The sequence below is a fragment of the Hippichthys cyanospilos genome, chromosome 18, assembly GCF_059441005.1.
Source record: "Hippichthys cyanospilos isolate Australia breed blue-spotted pipefish chromosome 18, RoL_Hcya_1.0, whole genome shotgun sequence".
NCBI classification, from domain to species: domain Eukaryota; kingdom Metazoa; phylum Chordata; class Actinopteri; order Syngnathiformes; family Syngnathidae; genus Hippichthys; species Hippichthys cyanospilos.
The window spans coordinates 1,119,231-1,140,344 of NC_142386.1; the positions used below are offsets into that span (position 1 = coordinate 1,119,231).

The 21,114-nt window shown below is 43.4% G+C and overlaps 3 protein-coding genes across 3 annotated transcripts; 1 reads left to right on the forward strand and 2 right to left on the reverse strand.

The window, feature by feature from the left end:
- Nucleotides 1–407: 407 nt before the first annotated feature.
- On the reverse strand, nucleotides 408–7,148 carry paxbp1 (PAX3 and PAX7 binding protein 1). Its single transcript, XM_088440570.1, has 18 exons — nucleotides 6,752–7,148; nucleotides 6,409–6,519; nucleotides 6,045–6,245; nucleotides 5,680–5,901; nucleotides 5,503–5,603; nucleotides 5,126–5,349; nucleotides 4,714–4,903; nucleotides 3,800–3,923; nucleotides 3,057–3,159; nucleotides 2,877–2,992; nucleotides 2,609–2,808; nucleotides 2,375–2,522; nucleotides 2,116–2,237; nucleotides 1,958–2,034; nucleotides 1,802–1,868; nucleotides 1,219–1,365; nucleotides 963–1,117; nucleotides 408–883 (listed from the first exon to the last, which is right to left on the reverse strand). Exons 1-18 carry the CDS (start codon nucleotides 7,044–7,046, stop codon nucleotides 763–765), a joined length of 2,724 nt encoding a protein of 907 aa, XP_088296696.1. The 5' UTR covers nucleotides 7,047–7,148; the 3' UTR covers nucleotides 408–762.
- Nucleotides 7,149–8,616: 1,468 nt separating this feature from the next.
- Nucleotides 8,617–12,334, reverse strand: ckma (creatine kinase, muscle a). Its single transcript, XM_088440572.1, has 8 exons — nucleotides 12,196–12,334; nucleotides 11,214–11,422; nucleotides 10,996–11,150; nucleotides 10,794–10,926; nucleotides 9,873–10,044; nucleotides 9,463–9,586; nucleotides 9,184–9,373; nucleotides 8,617–9,092 (listed from the first exon to the last, which is right to left on the reverse strand). The coding sequence occupies exons 2-8, from the start codon at nucleotides 11,404–11,406 to the stop codon at nucleotides 8,914–8,916; spliced, it is 1,146 nt and encodes a 381-aa protein (XP_088296698.1). The 5' UTR covers nucleotides 11,407–11,422; nucleotides 12,196–12,334; the 3' UTR covers nucleotides 8,617–8,913.
- A 5,715-nt stretch (nucleotides 12,335–18,049) lies between these two features.
- On the forward strand, nucleotides 18,050–20,908 carry nccrp1 (P1, F-box associated domain containing). Its single transcript, XM_088440934.1, has 6 exons — nucleotides 18,050–18,312; nucleotides 19,629–19,709; nucleotides 19,774–19,870; nucleotides 19,993–20,088; nucleotides 20,505–20,643; nucleotides 20,732–20,908. The coding sequence occupies exons 1-6, from the start codon at nucleotides 18,171–18,173 to the stop codon at nucleotides 20,876–20,878; spliced, it is 702 nt and encodes a 233-aa protein (XP_088297060.1). The 5' UTR covers nucleotides 18,050–18,170; the 3' UTR covers nucleotides 20,879–20,908.
- The last annotated feature ends 206 nt before the right edge of the window (nucleotides 20,909–21,114 follow it).

Genomic DNA, 21,114 nt, shown 5'->3' on the forward strand with positions numbered 1-21,114 from the left:
TTGTCAACCTTTGGGATGATGGTAAAAACTTTGTTTCCTCAAAATGACACTTTTAACTGATTGGCAGTTTATGCGCGTGGCATTTCAGTTGAGGTCACACCATTCTGATACGGGGGAGGATTTGTCATCTACATTAGTTATTATTTTCAAAAGATTTATGCATGGGGGCCTAATCTCTAAATATTTTAAAATCTCACGTGCTACCATTTGTGAACCACTGCTGTAATCTTATAAAAATCAACAAGTACCAGTATTTGCACTGTAGGTACAAACTTTTGATTATTAAAAAAAAGGTATTTTTAGCAAAGTAGTTGGGAATAACTGACTATAGAAACAGTAGATCTGGGCTAGCAAAAAGTCAAATCCATCAGTCTGAGAACACTGGAAACCAACTAAAACTGATAAAGTACCTTCAAATGTTTATTTTATTCACAAGCAAACAAATGATTAAAAAAAACTACAGTACAACTTTGAGATGTGAAGTGTAGTCAGTGCTGGTGAGACGGCATCATTCTGCAGCAAGACGTCATTTTCAGCACATAAGAGGAAATGCGAAAAGATCAAGTTTTTACATATCCCGGGATGCATGGTATCTCGTTTTAAACGGTTTAACCTCTAATCTTAAATCCAAATTCATTTTGCATTCCGGTCAAGAGTATTTGACAAATACATGAAGACAGACACCTTCCTATACACCATTTACAATATTTACACGGGGGTTTTAGTCAAGTCCAAAAACATTGAAGGACAGCGTGCCTCTGTCTAGGACTTGTTTTCCAACAGAGACTTGATGTCTTTAATGCCTTGCTCGGCTGCCACGGCGATGATGTGGTCCACGGCCTTCATGTACACCAGCATCTTCACGATCTCTTTCACTTGATCCCTGTGGCCACAAAAGATTCAAACATTTGTCTTCGCTGTGACTTGCCAACTAAAGATTTGCTATGAAGAAAGGGAATGACTTTGTCACGCGTCGCTCAACGTCGGAAGCGCCCAAGCTGCTTCGGTGCAGCGAGTTGGCCAAATGGACGAGGTAGCGGCACAGCGGCTCCAACTGAGGCAGCGTCTGCTGGCCCTTCAGCCCGTTGAACCATTGCATTGGCAAACAGTCAACCACCTGAAAAAAAAAAGGGGGGTGGGGGGGGTGAGCACTTACCTGCAGCACCTTGCTGACTTTTTGTTGTTGTTTCTTCCCAAAAAATCAAAGCGGGACTCTACCTTCTGGGTCTTGTGGACATTGTCCTCGCTTGCTTCGGTGGTTTGCAATGCGGACAAGATGTATCTATTCAGAGTGCTGTCTAAAGCCAGGTCCTTCAGACAAGAGGTGGAGATGATCCCTTCCCATTGCAAGATGTTCCCCAACAGCTAATCGGAGAGAGGACACTTAAGACTCTCGTGTCCCCAAGTACGCTAAATTGGTGTAATTTGCCATGGATAGGGACTAAGCCCTGCCGCGAGATAAGAAACAGGAATAACTGATGTACCGTCCAAAAATTCTTATTTTCCTGCATTACCTCTATCACAGATTAATTCAATACAGTTTGGAATGAGGCTGTAACGTGACAAAATGTGGAAAAAGTCAATACTTTACGGATGCACTGTACGTAGCCGTCAATGGCAGTGAATGACTTAATAGTTTCAACAGTAACTATGATTTTATTTCAGTCATGGCATCATCCTTAAAAAAAAAACATGACGATGAAGATGCTTTGTAATCTCCACGAGTAACAATGTCCTAACTTAGCTGTTTTCCATAGACAAAAATGTGAATAGTTGAACGGGCAAAGGACATTTGACAAACCTTGACGCAAGTCCAGAACTGCCGCTGGTAGAATAAGTAGGGCCCCCCGTTCTTGTTTTCCAGCAAACTGAATAGAAGCAAAATCACAATGGTAGTGGCCATATACTGTAACCTAATTTACTGTATATTCTAATTGGCATTTTCGGTGCAGCACACTTTTTGGGGTAGAGCGGCTGAAAGACGTCTTCATCAAGTGTCCGCCGCACCCGCAGGACCACTGTTCTTAACAACTCCTGACAGGATAAACAAATAATACTTAGACGGCTAGCGAAGAAAAAGACAAGCTACGTCAAGGTGGTGCGAGCAGGCCTCACCCGTGTGTATTGGTTGTTGCCGTGCAGCACGGTTGGGTAACCTTTCATCAGCCTGCGAATAAAAGCCGCCAGGCGCGACGTCTGACTGCTGGACAGCGGGTCCCACACTTGTTCTGTCAACACTGCGCCAAGACAAAAACACCCCGCATTGCTAAGCTTGACAATTGGCGGAAGCTTAAAAGGGCAAACGCTCTTCCGGTTCGGTGACGGTTTGCATATTTAGGGATTCGCTCGACGTATAGCATGTTTTGCTACCTACCTGTCAGTTTGGGGATGATGACCTTCTCCACGATAGCCGGCAGCAGGCCGATGTCGCTCTCTCCTTTCTGCAATGTGCTGTTCTCCTCAAAGCCGTAAAACAGCAGCGTCTCAAACCACAACATGTACTCAAAATTCGCACACTGCGCCTGGAGAAGGGCAAAAATAGAGAACGTAAGAACTCGAGAATTTCTGGAGAAAAGAGAGAGGCTGAAGGAAAAAAATAAGGTCTCACTTCAAGAGGATTCCACGTGACGAGCTGCAGACGAACGAGAGGGCTGAAGAGTTTGGGCAGGCAGAGGCCGATGTAAGCTTCTTTGTAGCACTCGGCGTATTCCCTCCTCCACACTTCAAATTGGGATTTGATGTAGTCCAGGGAATGGAAGTCCTCCACCACATCCTCAAAAACTTTCTTACATTCCCTGCCGATACGATCTGGAAGGGAGGGCGTCGGCGTCGGACGGCCGACAATCGGTCTCAGCTCGGCAACGTGACTTTCGTACCGTGCTCCACGTCGAAGCCGGTGACGTCCGTCGAGGTCTCCTCGTCATCCGACGACAAGCCTTCTTTGTGCTCCGCCCACTTTCCGTTCTGCTCTCGTGCTTGACGCCGCCGAGCTCTGACCGAATCGAGACCGATATCAGACGCTGTGTTCGGACCCTAACCCTAACCTCCCCCCTTACCGTCGGGCCTCTCTTTCCGCTATCCTCCTCTGGCGACTGTTCTCTTGGTACAATGCGCGGTCGCGACCGAATGAGTCCAGATTGGGAGCCATGATGGCCTTATCTGCAAGAGATATGTGTGATGTGAGGACCAATAGTATGACATCACTGTTAAAACATTTGATTGACTATATTTTACCTACTTCGGGCAATTATATACTCCCCCGCAACCCAAATTAATGTTTGCGCTCAAGATGGACATTTTACCATCAGCAAAATGATTCAATTGACAGTAAGTAATGTTTCTAGCCAACAGCACTTTTTTCAGGCGGCAAAATAACCGGGACCCAATCAACAGCACCTATTCAGGTCACAAATGAGTATTACACATTTTGAATTAAGACACGTTCCTCAATTTAGTAGTAAAATCGTAATTACAGCTGTCGAAAAAAACGGACCCCTGTAATCAATTTCTGGTCACTCACCTGTCTGCAACATACTTGTTAGCTCAGAGGTCACAAGATAACTTTTGCCACCTCGAAAGTATCTAAACCGGCATCCCGCTTGACAGCGAGACTCGGCCGTGCAAAACTGGGTGATGCATTTTTCTCATCTTTACGTGCTCACTCACACACATACACACGCCAAACGGCACTTTTAAAAGGGAGCGTAAATCCCAAGCGTTCGGACACGGAGCTCGCCCATTCGCACGGAACTAACGAGGCCGTTCGAGTGAATCATAAAAACCTTCAAGATGGACTGACTTGAAAGGCTTGCAAACTCCGCCGATTCATCTTTTATATCATCCTGTCTTCTCTGGACGAGTCGCGAGGCCCGTTGCCTCAGTAACTGATGCATGGCGGCCTCCAGCTCCTCGATGACGGGCACCTGAAACATACGACGCCTTCTGTGACCTCTGAACCACACAAAAGCAGGGCTCCGACTCACAGGAACGCCTGGCCGCTGTGAAGAATAGGAGGGACGTAAAGGTACAACAACAACAACAAAAAGTGCAGCTGGAATATCCCAGGGCGGCCTGAAAGCCATAAAGTGCCAGGAGCAGAAACTGTCAATTAGAGCAAAAAGGACCGACGCGCGTTTACTCAACACGCTATAATTGAAGGCATCCATTTAAAGCCATAAAGGATGGTTCTTCTCCCACTCTTATCACTATGTTTACAGGTGATCATCTACAAGTAAAACAAACAGTCATGAGTTAGATGCTTCAAGTCGCTCCATGTAGCGCTGCAAAAACAATACGTATAATCAAACATGCATACATTTTGCAATTACACTCCTCCATAATGTATTTGTAGTCCCGTTTTCTATCACAATTCTTTTGCTTTACACTTACTTAAATGCGCAAACTATCCCTCCCAACTCTATAAAATGAATCGAAGTACTATTGTACTAAATGTACACCGTCTCCCCTCTTAACTCGGTCATCCATGTACTAACTTTTTTTTTTCAATCCAACAGTTTAGTGCCCTCCACGAGTTGCTGTGGTGTATAACTAACACAACCGTTAAGTCATCAGTTCAATTGACGTACATGAAAAACTGTTTTTTTTTAAATTCCTATTTGCAGTTCATTCTAAATGCCTTCATCAATCAAAACCAGCAAGTGCTCAGATTACACAGACAAAACATCTAAGCAGTGAGCAGATAATCTCCCTTACCTTTTCACTGAAACACTCAAGCAAGTCTCCAACATACCCTCGCATCTCTTGCAAGAATTGATATTGATCTGCATTGACATTGGACGAGCCATCCAGATGCAGTATGGCGCTTTCTGAGGCAGCTAGGTCTTCCTGAATCTGCGTGAAGCGACTGACGTTGGCGTCGTGGCCTGTACGCATGTGACCCAGCCTGCGGAGACATAACGAGCCAGGGGGGAGTAGGAAGTAGGTCAAGTGGACAACTGCTTCACGGTGCATAATTAGATGCAACAGAAGACAGAATTCTAAGTCGTCTCTGACCATAGCAGATGATGTGCTTAGCTCTGTATGTAGCTTTACAAATTCTCCGCGACCGCAGCACAGACGGAAGGCAGCGGCCGACAAGACAAAGCCGGTCTTGCACGTGACCTACCTATCCTGTAGACGTTTCTTTACCAGATCAATGGAAACCGGGGCTAAGTCACTAACAGAGAGCCCGAAGTGAGCCAAAGCGCTGTCCGCCGGTCCTGGCGGCTTGCCGCTCTGCGGAGGCACCGCGCTATAGGTGAAGGGCATGCTGTAGCTAGCGCCGTAAGGTTGAGAGTCGTAGCTGTTCTGGTAGTACGCCGTGGTGTCATCCGGTTGGCTGCTTTGGACCTGAAAAGACGTGGCCACTTTGATCTTCATTCGAAAGGAAAAACCGTTCCGGCAAATGCATCAAAAACATTTTTTAATGGCGGGGATGAACCGTCAACAAAATGAAAAACCGCTCAAAACGTTTTGCTCTTCAGGAGGGAGTTCTCTACACACCTGTGGTATGCTGATCCCTTTCCTGATCTGCTCCTGCTCCCACCGGCTCACCTCTTCATCATGACCCGCATCTAGCGCCTCGTCATCGCTGCCTTCGATACCTTCACATGCAGCCGCCAGTCATACAACAGGGAAGGCAGAAGGCGGATGGCAAACACGTCCGGCAAGGTAACCAACCTATCTCCTCCGCGATCTTTTGCCGCTGGGTTTTGTTCCGCACGCCGCTGAAACGGATCCTCTTCTCATCCTCGTCTTCGTCGTCACTGCCGCCTTGGTCTTCTTGCGCCAAGCGTTTCTTGGGGGCTTCCGTCTCGACCAGTGGGGCGTCTCCCCCGAGCTCTCTGGCCAGCTGGCGCCGCTTTCTGGCAGCATGAATGAACGCTGCATCAGGAATCTCCCCTAGGGGTACGCAAAAGTATCGAATATGAAATCCTGAATTCTTTTCGAACTCCTGGAACCCATTTTGAGAACTACAATTGATCAAAAACATAATGTCATGAGGGGGGGGAGCCCATGGTTAAACATAAGGAGCAAAGCGGTACCAGGTCTTAAAGTGCTGAAGGAGGAGATAGTGTTGAATGTTCCTCCGGTGTTGTTGCTGCTTCCCCTCTGCACTTGATTGCTTTTGCCCTCTTCTTTCTGCTCCTCAACACCGTCGACCTCCATTTCATCTTCACAATGCTCACTTTCCACTTTACTGACGATTTCTTCTTTGATGGAAACGACAGGTAGAGGCGCGGCTTCTATCGAGCATAAAGGAAGATGACTTGAGGAAAATAAAAGTAAATAGAGGTAGACCACTTTAAGTTAATATGCAGCAATTTCTTGTTTGACCATATTGTGCTTGGCAGAAATTTTCCTTGATTTCTCACTGAATAATGACGTCAATTAATTTTGACGCCCCACCTGTTTTGACCACGCCACACTTCTCCAAGTCCTCCTTATATTCTTTCTTCAGCTGCTTGACTATTTTCTTGCTGTGGTTGGACTTCTTCACTCTGAAAACCTCTGGTCCTTCTGTTCGATGACATGTCAAGACACCGAGGAAGGACAGTTACACGTTTCGTCGCTCAGGTGGCAATAACAAACGGGGAAAAAAAGAGCACTTGTCCCATGACATAGAGCGAGCATTTGCAATCGATCTGTATTATAAATTAGAAATCAAATCAAAACAAAAATAGGCTAACAATGTGAAAATGGCGGCACAGCAGCCTTCGTTCGCTCGCTAAAATAAACGCCGATATAGTACCTTCTTCTTCGTCATCGTCAAAACTCAGCAAGCTGGCTTTGGTGGGTCCAAGTACCGGAGCGCTGTCTTTCCCCTTCTTGTCTCTCCGGGCGCCTTTACCGCTAGCCCCGAAGCCATTGCTCCTGGGGCTCAAGCTAACGTCGTTGTTGCCGCTGGTCGTCTCCAGGAACGGGACTTCTTCCAAAACAGGCCCGAACAAGGTCGGGGCCAGCATCGGCTGCGCATTCTCCTCATGCTCGTCCTCGTCAGACTCGTTTCGTCGTCGGAAATTTGCACGTTTGATCCTTTTAAACATTTTCTTTATCGGCGGTGACCACGCATGCTTAAAGTGTCGATACACCGAGATAAACCACGGGAGAGTTGTCGTCCATTTTCTGCCGGAGTGCGCTTCTTCTTCTTCTTCCAAATATGACTGTCTGAAGTGTCCAAAATGCTCGGTGCTTCCTCCCACTGCTCAAATCTAGTAAGTGCATCGTGTAGCTACAAACAGACATTTTTCAAAGACATTCGCGTTACCTGTATACCTACCTAGATGTATACAAAAGAAAAATTGGTCACAATCGTTCCATTATCTGTGTATAAAAATAGACATGAAAATTATATAATGGGAAGAGCTCATGGCAGCGCAGTGAAGTCACTAACAACTTTAGTTGTTAGCACATCTGTAGATTAGTGACAATATGTAATATTTAGACCGTTATTAATTTTGATAACCCACCATGAATTTCAATATTGTGTAAATCAATGTGTTATATCCCACCAACATATGTTTTATTATATATCCGTAGGTCCAGTAAAAGGTCTAGCTATTTATATTACATGGGGAGCAACACCCAGATGTAGGCGGTCATGTTTCTTTTAACTACGGAAAGCGAAGGAGGGAAACTTTCGCCGACACAATTCAAATAACGTTTTAGATGTCAGTTTGTGTTTTGTGTGCGGCTGATCGAGTTTCTGCTTTGTATGTATGTAACACTTACAAAAAGGGGAAAAAAAGAGTCCCCGGGAAAGAATGTGAACTCTTATTAAAAAAAAATGCAGATTGGTGCATGCTTTTTCAGACGGGGATTTCAGGGAGGGTCTGGGTTTGACCTAAGGTCTATTTAGGTTGAAAATCAACGTGGACACCAGGCGTCTGTCCCGGTCTTCTGCCTGTGCATTAACTTCTTGTGGTATCCCTTTGCAACCTCGACCTCAATGCACTTCGCTTTGACTTGAATCAGCTCCTTCTGGTGGAGCCTTATGGGAATACCCATAACTAGCCGCTGGAGGGCGCCAATGTCTTAAGTGTGAAGCACTGCAATTTGAGGATATTCACGCAATTACTTAAAGGGACTGTGTGTAAGATTTAGAATGTTTTTTGTTTTTTTTTATCACAGAGAGCAGGAGGTGCTGCATTTACCAATGTCCGTAGCTATAACAGACAGGGCAGCCTCCAGAGGAGTGCCACCCCCATGTAATATAGTTTAATGATAACTAGACCTACGATCGGCATTCCTTCTTTGTCTTCATCATCATCCACAGAAAAATTTGATGTTCTTATTTTAATTTATACACACTCGCCATGATTTTAAATACAACTGGATGCTATACTACACTTCATGTTTAATTTAAATTCATGTTTAATTCAAAATCTTTCACTTTTTATTTTTGCAAATCTAAAAACAAACAAAAAAAACAACAACAACAAAACGGAACGTCGGCCCTCTGGTCACCTTACTGTAGAGGCAATAAAATAACGTGGAAAAGCCAATGTATTCAAGTTGGGCGACCTGACCGAGGGACAACGTAAGATGGCCGCCTGCGACATATTTGAGACGATTACTCATATGTATTTGCGACATCAAGAACACACAGGTTTCATGTATTTTTTAATAATGGGGCTTTTTATTGAGCAGTGAACAGTTTCAATAATGATTACTTTTGATAGCAAAAAGTAGGTTTTGCCACAGTTGCCAGGCGAGCCTAGCAGAGTGGGGATCGATCCTAGGATGTTACCAACCAACGGCAAGAGAACGTGAAAAAAAAGATGGAAGGAGGAAAAAGGTGAGCAGAGTCAAGAGTCTCTCAATGAGATGCTGTGTCGTCTGCATGCACACCACATGTCTCCATTGCACATGACATGGTCATGAGGAAAGAAAACAAACAGGATTGTTCTCCTTTTACTTCTGGGCAGGGATCATGCTGTCAATGGCCTCTCCCTTCTCCAGCTTTTTCTCCATCTCCACCATCAGCTTGACACCATCAACCACCATCTGGACCTGTTCCACCTCGGAGGAACCCAGACGATCGGCGTTGGAGATGTCGAACACACCACCCACGGATGCGGTGTCCACGCCGCCTTTGGGGAATCAAAGCAGATGTTGTTAAGAGCCAAGCAGACACCTCGGCGCTGTATGGAGCGTCGGTGAGAAGGAGATCAGCAGTCGCACCTGTGCCACGCTTCTGCAGACGCAGCCTGGTAAGGATTTCCTCAAACTTGGGGTGTGTGCTCAGCTTAGGCAGCTTGACGTGGACGCCGCCACGCAGACCTGTTCCCAGGTTGGAGGGGCAAGTCAGGATGTAACCCAGATGCTTGCTCCACATGAATCCATGGTTGTGTTTCTTGAAGATCTCCTCAATCTGATCACCGAAGAAAGGAGGAAAGTCAAAGAAAGCTTCCGTGTCGCAAGAATTTCTTACGGGCAGGATTGCGATTGTCATCACCGTACCTTCTGAAGGCCAACGCAGAAACGCTTGAAGACCTCCCTCATGTTGCCACCCTTCTGCATAGAGATGACGCGCAGGTGGTCCTCCTCATTCACCCAGACCAAGAAAGTCTTGTTGTCGTTGTGCCTGGAAGCAGAGATGAGTAAGGTGAATATTTTAATATAATTGTAGATCTAGTTATCATTACATTTTATTACGTGGGGGGGGGGGGGGGGGGGGGGGGACCTCTCCAGAGGCCATGACAAAACGTATTTTAGCATATGCCTGCACAAATGCCGATGGCGGGCCGCAAATGGCCCCCTGGCCCTAGTTTGGACACCTCTGTCTTAACCACTTCGGACTTAAGCAGCAGGCTGGAAGGAGATGATGCATTTGGGTTAGGGTTTAAAAATGTCTCACGCTTCAAACTCACCAGATGCCTCTGGCGTCGGGCCAGTCACGGGCCATACCAGCGCAGGTGAGAAGGGGGGAGACGGGCTTGTCAAACAGGAAGTGATCGGCGATCAGCTGCTCCTGTTCGGCGTCAGTCATGGACTTCAGAGGGTAATATTTTCCCTTGAACTCACCATCCAGGCTGGTCAGAGCTGGTGAGATGTGCATTGTTAGTACAACTGACATGTTTTGCATTACAGTGGTTCTCAGAAGGTCCAGACAAACATGGATTTTTTTTGGGAGGGTTGGGGGCTGCCGATTTTGGGCAGAAAAAGATGCAAATCCATCAGCCAATTTTTTTGAACGATTACAATCAATAAAAGAGCATTGGAGATTTTGATTGTATCACATTTTTCACCATTCATGGGTAACCGATTAATTGGTCGAGCCCTAGCACTCAAATGGGTTTACGAGTACCCCTGGATAAGTGAGATTTGAACAATATTTCTGAAAGCAGAAGAAACTTTTACCTTCATACTGTGACAGGAAAAGTATGCCTTTACTTTGTTAAGTTACTAAGTTTTATTTGGATGCACATTTTCAGTAACAGATGAGCCAGAAATAAACCAAATGATGTTACACGATCTGGAGTGGCTGAGTAAAATATGCCTTAAGACATCGCAATAAATGTACTTTATTTCTGTCACTTTTTTAAAAATTGGAAATGATATTTTCCAATGATATTTCTTATTTTTTTTTGGGGGGGGGGGGTCATTCTCCCTTGCAATGTATGCATCTGCCAGAAAGGTCCTTGTAGAAAGTGGTGGCTTATTTTTAGTCTACCTAGTTTTAGACTGGACTTACCCAACTTGGTTGACTTTTTCTCCCAGCCCTCATTCTAACATGGAGTACATCATTGTCAAGAGTTTGAGAACAAGAGTTTTAATGCATTCCATCGTACCCTCGACGGACAGCTTCTCAATCAGTCTGCGCTCGCCACGGCTGTTGTGGGGCGGCAGGGTGAATCCCTTGATGCTGCGGCCGGTACGGACGCGGCTGGACAGAACATAGTTGGGGTCCAAGTCATCACCTCCCTGTCGACAATAACGGAAAAGTTATTTTTGGCGGACGTCTCATGAATACAGCTCATCTTCATTCAAGACCTTCAGGTTCTCGAAGTTCAGGTCAGTCTTGTGGGTGTCGTTGGGGCCGTAGCCACTATGACGGTCGGAGATGATGGGGTCCAGCAGATCTTTGAAAATCTCGTAGGACTCCTCATCACCAGCAACACAGCCAACAGTCATGATGAAGGGGTGACCTAGGGTACAAAGGTTAGCGCCGAATCCTATCGACGCACCGGATTATCCAACGAGTGTCATACCGGGGTTGTCGACGCCAGTCTGGATGACATCATCCAAAGTGAAGCCGCTGGGTGTCTGCTTGTCCCTCAGCTTGCCATACATGTCCTTGGTCAGAACCTTGGCCATGTGGTTGTTGTGCTTGGACAGGTCAGGATACTCCTCCTCAACTTTGTAGTTGAGCTTGAAGTTGTTGTGCGTGTTTCCGAAAGGCATGTTTGCTCTCCTAACACTGCCAAAAGAAGCATGTCAAAGTAAGCTGATATGATTATGATGTGAAAAATGACATGATACGGAATAGCCCAAAAGAGACAGCTGCAGTCGTTTTATGTGCCTGAGAGGAATCCTGGTTACATGTCTTGCACCCTTTCCAATAGATCATATGTCCGGTTAAAATAGAGTGGCTGGAGAGGGAAGGAGGCGGCGATGGAGAAGGGGGGTCCATGTGGCTATTTTTGGCTTCATCGTGCAAACCGTGCCTCCAGATTGCCCTCGCGACATACAGTAAGCTGCGACTTTGCAAATTTACAAGCTTGTTCTCGTTGTGCTGCTCAGCAATCGCATAAGAAAATGCCTGCAACATTTCTATCATGCTTGCAATAGTGAAATCCGGACGTATCGCTTGATCCAGTCACGTTCTTTTCCTTTGTCTAAACAGGCTTTTTGTTTTCATTTAAATCCCAGTTTATGCATGCAAAAATGTGATTTCATTTCATAAATGAGAGTTCGTGACATTTTCCCATTTGTTTAGATAACAGCAAGCTACAAATATCTTCTGGGGACTGCTCGATCTTTCCATTTGAATCGAGACGAGCCACTTTGTAAATCGGATGCTCTTGATCGCCCTTAAAACCGCTGCAACTACGCCCCTCAGTTCAAAACCGACGAATCCATCGGAGCAAAAATCTCCACAAAAGAGCATTATCGACATCGGACAATCTTTATCATTTGTCGTTTTGTCAGAATCCTCCTTCCTGAATCCGACCAATAAAATGCGATATTTACCTGTGCACTAGACAAGAATAGAGGTAACAGTCCTTGGGATCAGATCCTGTTCACTGCGGCCAAATTAGGGGTCACCCGGCTTTCAAGGTCTTTGCTCCCTGTTTATATACCGGGCAGACACTCAACCATTGGTCTTGCCATTTTAGTGCCTGCTCCGCTCCCATTGGCCACAGCTTATGACACCGGATCCTAATTTCATGACAGAGGCACACCTCAGTCGGCCAAGAAAGGCGCCCACAGCTGTGGCGTCACCCCCCCTCCTTCTCACACACGCGCCCGCCCATACATAGCACCGGTGCATGGCGAGAGGACGGGGGTCACGAGGGTAGACGTGTCACCGGGGCAGAGGAGGTGAGACACATTGAAAAAAAGCTGAGCCGGGTTTTTTTCAACGCGTGTCGCACTGAGCAAGGGTTCTTGGTGTCAGGTGTGAACGTTGGGAAGGGTTGCTGGACTTTTTCCACCAATCCACCATGCCTTATGTAAATACCGCTCAAGAGGATATTTAGCCATCAGATCAGTGTCTTCGCAGTGTACAGCGGCAACGCTCGCCACGGTCATCTCATGACGCCGTTTTGTACCTGCTAAGTAGTTCAGACCGTACCCAACGAATGTGTTGATGCTCTTCACGTCAAGCATGACATTCGAGGACGCTTATGAATTTCTACTTCGACACCTCAACCCTTTAAGCGGCAAAGTTCCAAATTCCGAACATTTACGTTATGCCTTTAATCAGTTTCAAGTTTCAACGTTTTCAAATTTTGACATTAAAACCAGAAAGAAAGGCAGACAGACGACAGAGGATTACTATTATCTTCCAGAAACAAGATTTTATACAACTCTCCCTCCTTAAATTTTGCTCTATGTGACAAATTTGATGGCTGAAACAGTCCATTTGACTGATCATGTTTCATTGAAAAGTGATCAGTAGGAACAGCAACCATGTGAGACTGTCAGCACCAAAGTGTGCAGAGTCATTTACATCTATCATTCCAGCCTTTACAGTATGGAGCATTCAAATACACTACACGCTGCTGGGAGCAATTTCAAAATAAAAGCTGTGTTCATAATCAGTAAAATGCGTTTGTTTCCATGTACATATTGCAGTATTTGCTAAACTAAGGGTCATTTTGAAGTCGGCCTTCTCCCTGCTCAATTACACTGTAACAATTGTTGCTGCAATCGAACTGCTTCATGAACCACAGTTGCTCAGGTAACAAACAATCAAGGCTTACCTGTTTTCTGAAATTGGTCAGTGATATGTTTGTGTAAAGAAAATGTTTAACTTGACTTTAAAATAAATGCAGGACTAAAAAAAAACCCATCAAGCATTTTTGTTTGCCGCAGAGTAATTTATGAATCTCTGTGTATTGCATTCTACTACTACTACTCCAAATAGGTATGGTGTTATCTGAGGCACTTTTCTGGGGAATACTTCAGCTGACTCCAACTAGCAGCTGACTGGCACCTGTTTGACGCCAGTCCCTCTTACTGCTTGGCGTCCCTTCCCACTTTTCTCCTTCAACTCTCCCCTCTTTTTTTTAAACAAACTTTTCATCGCTCTTATAGTCATGTGCCTTTTTTTGTCCTAGTCCTTGAAATTTTGATAGCGAGCGGAGCCTCTTGAGCACCGAGTGGCATTGAAATCATGTCTCCTCTTACACAGCTGTGGTCTGTCCATCTCCTCGAAAAGGGGAACCGAATCGCAATTAGTTTTGACTCCATTTACTGACCTTTCGCTATTTTAGAAGAATCCTGCACAAACGTTTGCAAGATTCTTCTATAATGACCTCCAGCAGACCTTAAATGCTTCTTCTGATTAGTCAGTATGCATTTTATTTTGGGTGCTCCGTGAGTGCAATCTATATATACAGTGCTTGTGAGACAACGTGTTCTCTGTTATGAAATAGCAACAATCAAATAGAATTCATTTTTCATCTTCAGTTACAGGCTGAAAGTCATAGCGGTGTCGTATCAGCTAACGACGATTGGCTATAGCAGCGGCTGGCTGCTGACATTTGACTCGCCGTGTTTGATTCCCGGTGGAGAACAGTAGCGGGACAGTGCTGTGATGTATGTGCATTCTGTAAATGCCGCCATCAGAGTTCATTAAAACGTGCAGGGTACTTACTAGTTCAATAAAAAGTAGGGATTCATTCATTGAGATCTGTAGTTGATAGATGTACCTCGTATTTTCTAATATCGCCTGAAAATCCTCAACCATTTTTGACATTTTGAAGTTAACAATAATAATTAGAAGTTGGCATTGAAATACAACAACATCTATGTTCTCTTTTAGTTGGGCAAAAGGTTTGCTAGGGCTACCTACTGTATATTAGCGCCTTTGTTGCATTAGCCGTTGCTGCAATTGCAGCTGGGTGCTTTGCATTGATGTGTTATGCTAAACCTTAGCAGCTTCTGTGCTAAGTAAGCTCCTTCTTACGGAGAATCAATCACTCGACCTTCATCAAAGGTGTCACAAATTGCGATCGCCGATTCTCACAATTCTCACTCGCTCCTCCACTTTCACGTCTTCCTTCAGCTTCTGAACTTGTCATCACAGCCGCAACAGAAGTCTATCAGGTCATGCGCAAACACAATGACAGCCAATCAGTGTCCACTTAGGTTGTGATCGATCTTTGTTTTTCACATTTTTATTGAATATTCTAATCCGGCTAAGTGCTTCATGGGAAGTGCTCACTAGCTAGCGGTGGTTCAGGTTAGGTCTGTTTTAAAAAATGTACAGCCTGTTCCTTCGAAAAGAATGCACGCCATCTGATCTGACTCAGGTCAGAATAGCTCAGTGTCAGGCTGCATTCATCGTACCGAGTGTTGGGCGAGAACAATTTTGAATACATTGTTCAGGAAAGTAGTTATTTTCTTGTGGTATCATTTCAATAATGTGTGACTGGGAAAGAAACGTTAGATGCTTAGCAACCACACAATAATGTGGCAAGTCACCGTTCATAATATTTTAAGCAAACTACATATTTAATGCATCATTCCCTTGTTATGCTCACACAAACATTAAATGCAGAACAAAAATCAATGATATGAATGATCTATATGTAGATTACGGATCATATTTGACTGAATATACGGTACTCAAAATTGTTGGCGGTGATTGGAATTTGGTAAATTTGAAATGGAATTGGGGACACAATAGGAATGCAGACCTATGGTGGAACACTAGTGGCAAAACGTGTTTAAAAATTGGTGATTGGGCGTTTACTTTTGAAATCAGAGACAGCAAGAGTCGTATATCCATCTTATGGACAAGGAATTCTATAAATATAACCGGCTAGCTGGTTGGCTAGCTTCACTACCCTGACAAATATGAACCACTACTCATCCTGGACCCTCATTTAGTTTCATCCCATCAGTCTACTATCCATTTCAACTTTCTCTCGACCTGACAAAATTGATTACCTATTTCACGTGTCAGATCAACACACTGCCTGTCTGAAGCAAATGTATGTTCTTATGTTCATAATCAAGGCACATTTATAAACAACAAAAAGGTTTAATGGTTATCTGAGCCAATGCAAAACCTAGAATTGATTTCACGTTTGTACTCCTGGAATATCACTGAAAGGTGACCAAGACTGAGATGAGTTTAGCTCTTTGTGGAACTGGGGGGAGTCGACCAAGTCGGGTAAGTCAACTTTAAAATTAGGTAGAATAAACTTGCCTCAGAGCTCCACTGGAAGCATGTTTGCACCACTGTTTTTTACATGGACCATTCTTGCCGTGTAGCAATGGCAGCAAGGGAGAAAGTCTCCTTGAAAAAAACAGGCTATATCACAAGTATTCCAAGACCTTCTTGACATACTTCATGTGTGGCTCCATGGCTAGTCTTGGCTCATGCTATTAGCACATGCAGTTTAAAGGAAATCATTTCTCAAAAACAACTAATTATCCGATAATCCAATCTGTTACTATAAAGCAATCTATGGTGGCTCGATTTTAAGTATTCAACTTTTAATCGGTGGGCGGCACTTAAGAACAAAGTGTGGTGGCCTCATAGTCGATAACAGGTGCGGAATATTGTTGAAACATTATCGCTAAATAACTTTAAGACGCTAAGACACGAATGCTAGTTGTGATTGCTAACCTGTTTGCATAGGCAAATAATTTGGTGTCTAGAAATTCAAAGATGATCAAAATAATGATCTACTCATTTCAACTCACTTTAGTTGATAATTTTGTTTTAAAATGGGAGGACAAGGCGGTTGAATACTGCATAATTCTATGGAATAAAAGATTAGATGGATAAAATACTTTTCTATTTTAAAAAAGCGTTTTTGCATTTTCATATTTCTAACCAGATCTCCAGCTGATTTTTCAGCTGGCAATTTTGCACCTATAGAATCTGTGTAGATGTCCGAGTGGTCAAGATTTGAACGCTGACGACAGTAACAAGAGACGGGATGGAAAAGGGCGTCAAGAAATTGGATACTTGCGCAACCGTGTAGAGGCCAATGTGTTGAGGAAGAATAAAACGTGGCCCAACGCGAAGCTTGCCGGAGCTGTCAAATGAAAACTGTAGATAGACAATGAGCGGATCATGCACTAATGAATAAAAATATTAATAACGTCCTAAAAGATGTTACTGAAGAGGTCCATTGCCTATTGATGAAATCGGAATAGTAGGTACACATATTGTGTAATAAGAAGCAGATAAATTCTTCACATCATCAGGGAAGATCTATGGTTGTTGGGTGCAAGTCCTTCAGGCAGACTGGTATCTTCTTTGGCACCGGAAAGGTGGTGGATATCATAACTGAGCCATGGCGGACTGGAATATCAAAAGGACTTTTGGCACAGGATGTTTCAAAGTTATTAGCACCAATGGACGTTGGGAATGAAAGATGCACTCACTCAAACATATCCTTGCCGTTTGTTTTTTTCCATCTTGTCTGCCAGGAGACCGTGTGTGTTTTTTTTTGTTTTTTCAGGTTGCAATGAACAACTGTCTACTTGAAGTTAGAGATCAGACTACAATTACTCTGTGATATGACGTCAGCGTCACTGGAATCGTAATGGATTTGCAGCTCGCAATTTCCGCAAGGTGATAAACTGCAAGTTCCGGAGATGATAATTTATTAACATTTATTTTAAAAAACGTATTAAAAAAAAGGTCAAACGTGTTAGCAAAGCTCACCCTTAATAGCATGAATATTTGCTAAGTTGGTGAATAGTAGTCAAGTGCTTAAATTGGGGTTACAGGAGTTATTTTATTAGCAGGGGGATCATTTTCAAACAGTAGAGTTTGTCTGGTCAAAAGAATGTGTTTGTTCAACTGTCTTGAGTGGATGACCTCATATATCATCAGGCAGCGGACGTGTCATGCTATATGCTAGGTAACACCCAGTAAGCAAACAAAATCAAGGTTGGAAGGCAGGTGTTCAACATTCTATATGGATATGGGTTGGGCATCCATAACAGTACCAAACAGAATAGGGTGACAGAAAAAAATCTGCATTACTATTGCAAAAGAGGCAGTGATTATTAGCGATGGGAAAACGAAGCTTCTACTTCACTTCATTAATCAATTGTTGTGTTGTCTAGATGACACTGTTGATGAAGCTTCATTTTTATTTTCCCATCCATACTGGAACCCCGATGACTAGAATGTTCTATCTATGTATGTCCACTAGATAGAGACATTTGTCATTACAGAACTACACTCAAGTCTGCCAACCTTTTTGTGTTATGTAATATGTTACCAGAGATAACACTGCCAATTTAAAGTTCCTGCTGCTTTTTTTAACGGTTGTAGGACTAATAGGTTTCACAATACTGGTGTTGAAAATCCCTGGTCTCGGTTTTTAGATCTTACTGTGCCTTTAAGAGCCAAAGCTTCCATGGCCATGCTTACATTGCAACACAGTGGGTGTGGTGTTTACTCATACGGCAATAAATGCTCCAAAGAACTTCCTTGTTGAAACATAGCATGCGCCATTAACCCAACCATGAGTGCTACTGAGTGGAAAAAGAGATGTCAGGACGAGTGGGGTCTGCAGGACCTGCCGGCATCAGAAAGCCTGGACTGGAAAGCTGTGAATGAAGCCAAACCATTCGGGAGGAATCTGCTCAAGAACCCTGCTCCTCTGGGTACCATAACAACACAATTGTGTTGCGCTTGCTTCCTTGATGCTTCAGCACTGATATTTTGAGCGACTAGTGACCCCAGAAAATGTTGGGCTTTATTACGGTATCTAATTTTACAATATCGTATCAAACATCTAATTGGAATGTGGTTTGGATGGGGTTACCAGATTTTTAAAATTTAAAACATCCCTAAAATAATACAGTACTGCAAATGCAAATAATTCTCATGAGGAACTTTCTCTTGATATGTATTACTGTTCGAGTGGTTATTCAGCGCATCTCCAATCTACGTGCGAGTGTGTACAATACGAGTGTTTCGCTTATCCGCGTAGATATCGATCGTTGAATGCGAGACCCCCCCCCCCCAAAAAAAAAAAAAAAAAATCTTCACAAAACTGAAACCCAATTGGCACAAAATACTGCACCTCGCTGTCCAACACTGAGAAAGTGCCGCTTAAAGGTAACTCGCTATTGACGGACTTCATTTCCCATGAGTCGTAGGCACCGAAGCAAGAAGTAGGTTGAGTTCCGGTGTAATGTGAGCGCGAATGTACTGATTAAATTTATTTTAAATTGCATGCGTATAAATCGCAACTGTGTCATTGGGACTTTGTACGCTACTTGGAAAAATGAGGGACAAAACAATGAGCCTGGCGATTTTATTTTTTTGTAGTTATTACACTAAGAATTTGAGAGGACATTGTTGTTTTATGTTACGAGAAAATGTCATTTTTGACATCACATTTTGGAAATCTTCTTCCAAACAGTGTAAGATATGGTAACACCTGCGACCATAATATGGATAAGTCATTTAAAAAAAAATTAAGAATGGGCTTTGTATACAAATTGTTGGGGCTGTCCACTGTACCCCAGTGTCCAAAAGTCTACAATAAAATTTCCAATTGTCAAATTTTAAATGCAATCATAATTATAATAATAATAACAATAATACTACATGCCATCGTGTTATGAATTTTCTTCTTTTGTCTTTTCTGAATGATGACAAATTTGGTATATCTTACCATGTCACTTTAAAAGATATAACTAAAGTCCTGTCAATTAGAAAGATAAGTTGCATGCCCATCCCTTGTTGGTTAATTATCCACTTTTTGCCAAGTCAAGATATGGGATTGGACACTAATATGCAATATTGGATATTTATGCTCAAAGTCTATTGTTGCGTGCATGCCTATGTAAGATTAATGTGCAGGCACACCCAGCAATGCTGTAAGAAAGGACATGGCTAAAAAAATATTTGCTGTGGGCTAAATCAACAGGTGACTTTTCACACTTGTCCCTTTGTTGTCAAAATTGTATAGGTTTGAGTAAAGATACTGCTCCACCGGAACAGGAATTGCCGGATACTCCAAGGCATGGCCCTCCGATTTCTCAACCAGAAGGTAGGAAATGGAACCCACAAGCATGTCAGAAGAATGACGTAAACCATTTTAAATATCATCACAGGTGACTTCAGTGGCTGGACTACGAGCACGGAGATTCTTCCTGAAGATACCAGTGGCATTCCAGAAGGGGTTGTCATCTGCGCTTTACCAGAGATCAGGTATTAAAAAAAAATGGTGTTGTATTAATATTAGAGTCTTAGACATTAAATTCCGCATACTTGATGTATTTATATACTTATATGGAAAACGATACACTAATTAAATATCTTTTCTTTTTAAGTTGGTTTTCCCTGGAACAAACTGTGGACTTGAAAGCAGAAGGACTATGGGAAGAGCTGCTGGATGATTTTCAACCAGAAATTGTGATTCAAGACTGGTGGGTGAACAATCACTTCGAGCGCCTCACTATGGGCCATATATAATGCAACGTTATCAGAAGCCTTATCAGCCTGGTTGCGAGGTGCATGCAAGTAACTGCATGTCATAAAAGTCACATGCAGTATTATACAGTAAATCATGACTTTTTAGTGATTCAGTACAAGTACACTGATTTAAATACCCAAAGTAATCAATTTCATTAGTATTTCATTACCTAAAGTAATCGATTACTTAACTCATACTTAACTCATATCGTACCGGCCATTTTTATACCCTCCTTCAGACGAACACTTGAAAAAAATTATTCCTGGGATTTGCTTGTCTCTATATTATTTCTCAATATTTGAGCCATATCCTCTTTTAGTCCGTATAAAATAAAAATGAAGGTTCTTTCTCCAAATGTTACTGAACCAGGTATGAGGAGAGTCAACTGCATGAGTCAATCTACCAACTCCATGTGAAGTTATTAGGTGCAGACAAAAGCACGGTGATCTCAGAGCATTCCGTCAACCCCACTGAGGACCTGAGCACCTATTCCCACACATGGAAAAAGGTATGTTCCTCTCGCCTCCTCAGGTCTGCGCTTGTGCACTTCTGCATGAGATTTACGGAGTATGTCTGTTTTTTTTTTTTACCTGTAGGTGTCGCACGTGTTTTCTGGCTATGGCCGGGGAGTCAGGTACATTCACTTCTTGCACAGACTGAAGAACAAATACTTGAATGGCTTCTTCCCAACATTGTTTACTGGCAGCTCGGTCACCGTCAAGCCAATCAAAACCAGATCATGAATAAAACAGTCATTCGTTTCGACAATGAAACTTGTTGCTTTCATTCATATTTTTTTTCTCCACGTCTGTGTTTTCAGTTCATGTGCATTGAGTTCTATGCAAAATATTGAAAACTGCTTCACAAAGCAAAGCGAAGCCTCGTTTTCTCGTCAGTACAGAACACCACAGCTACCGTGCTCATCCTGTACACGAAAATTACTCCTTCATACTAGATTCATATTGTCTAACAATCATGT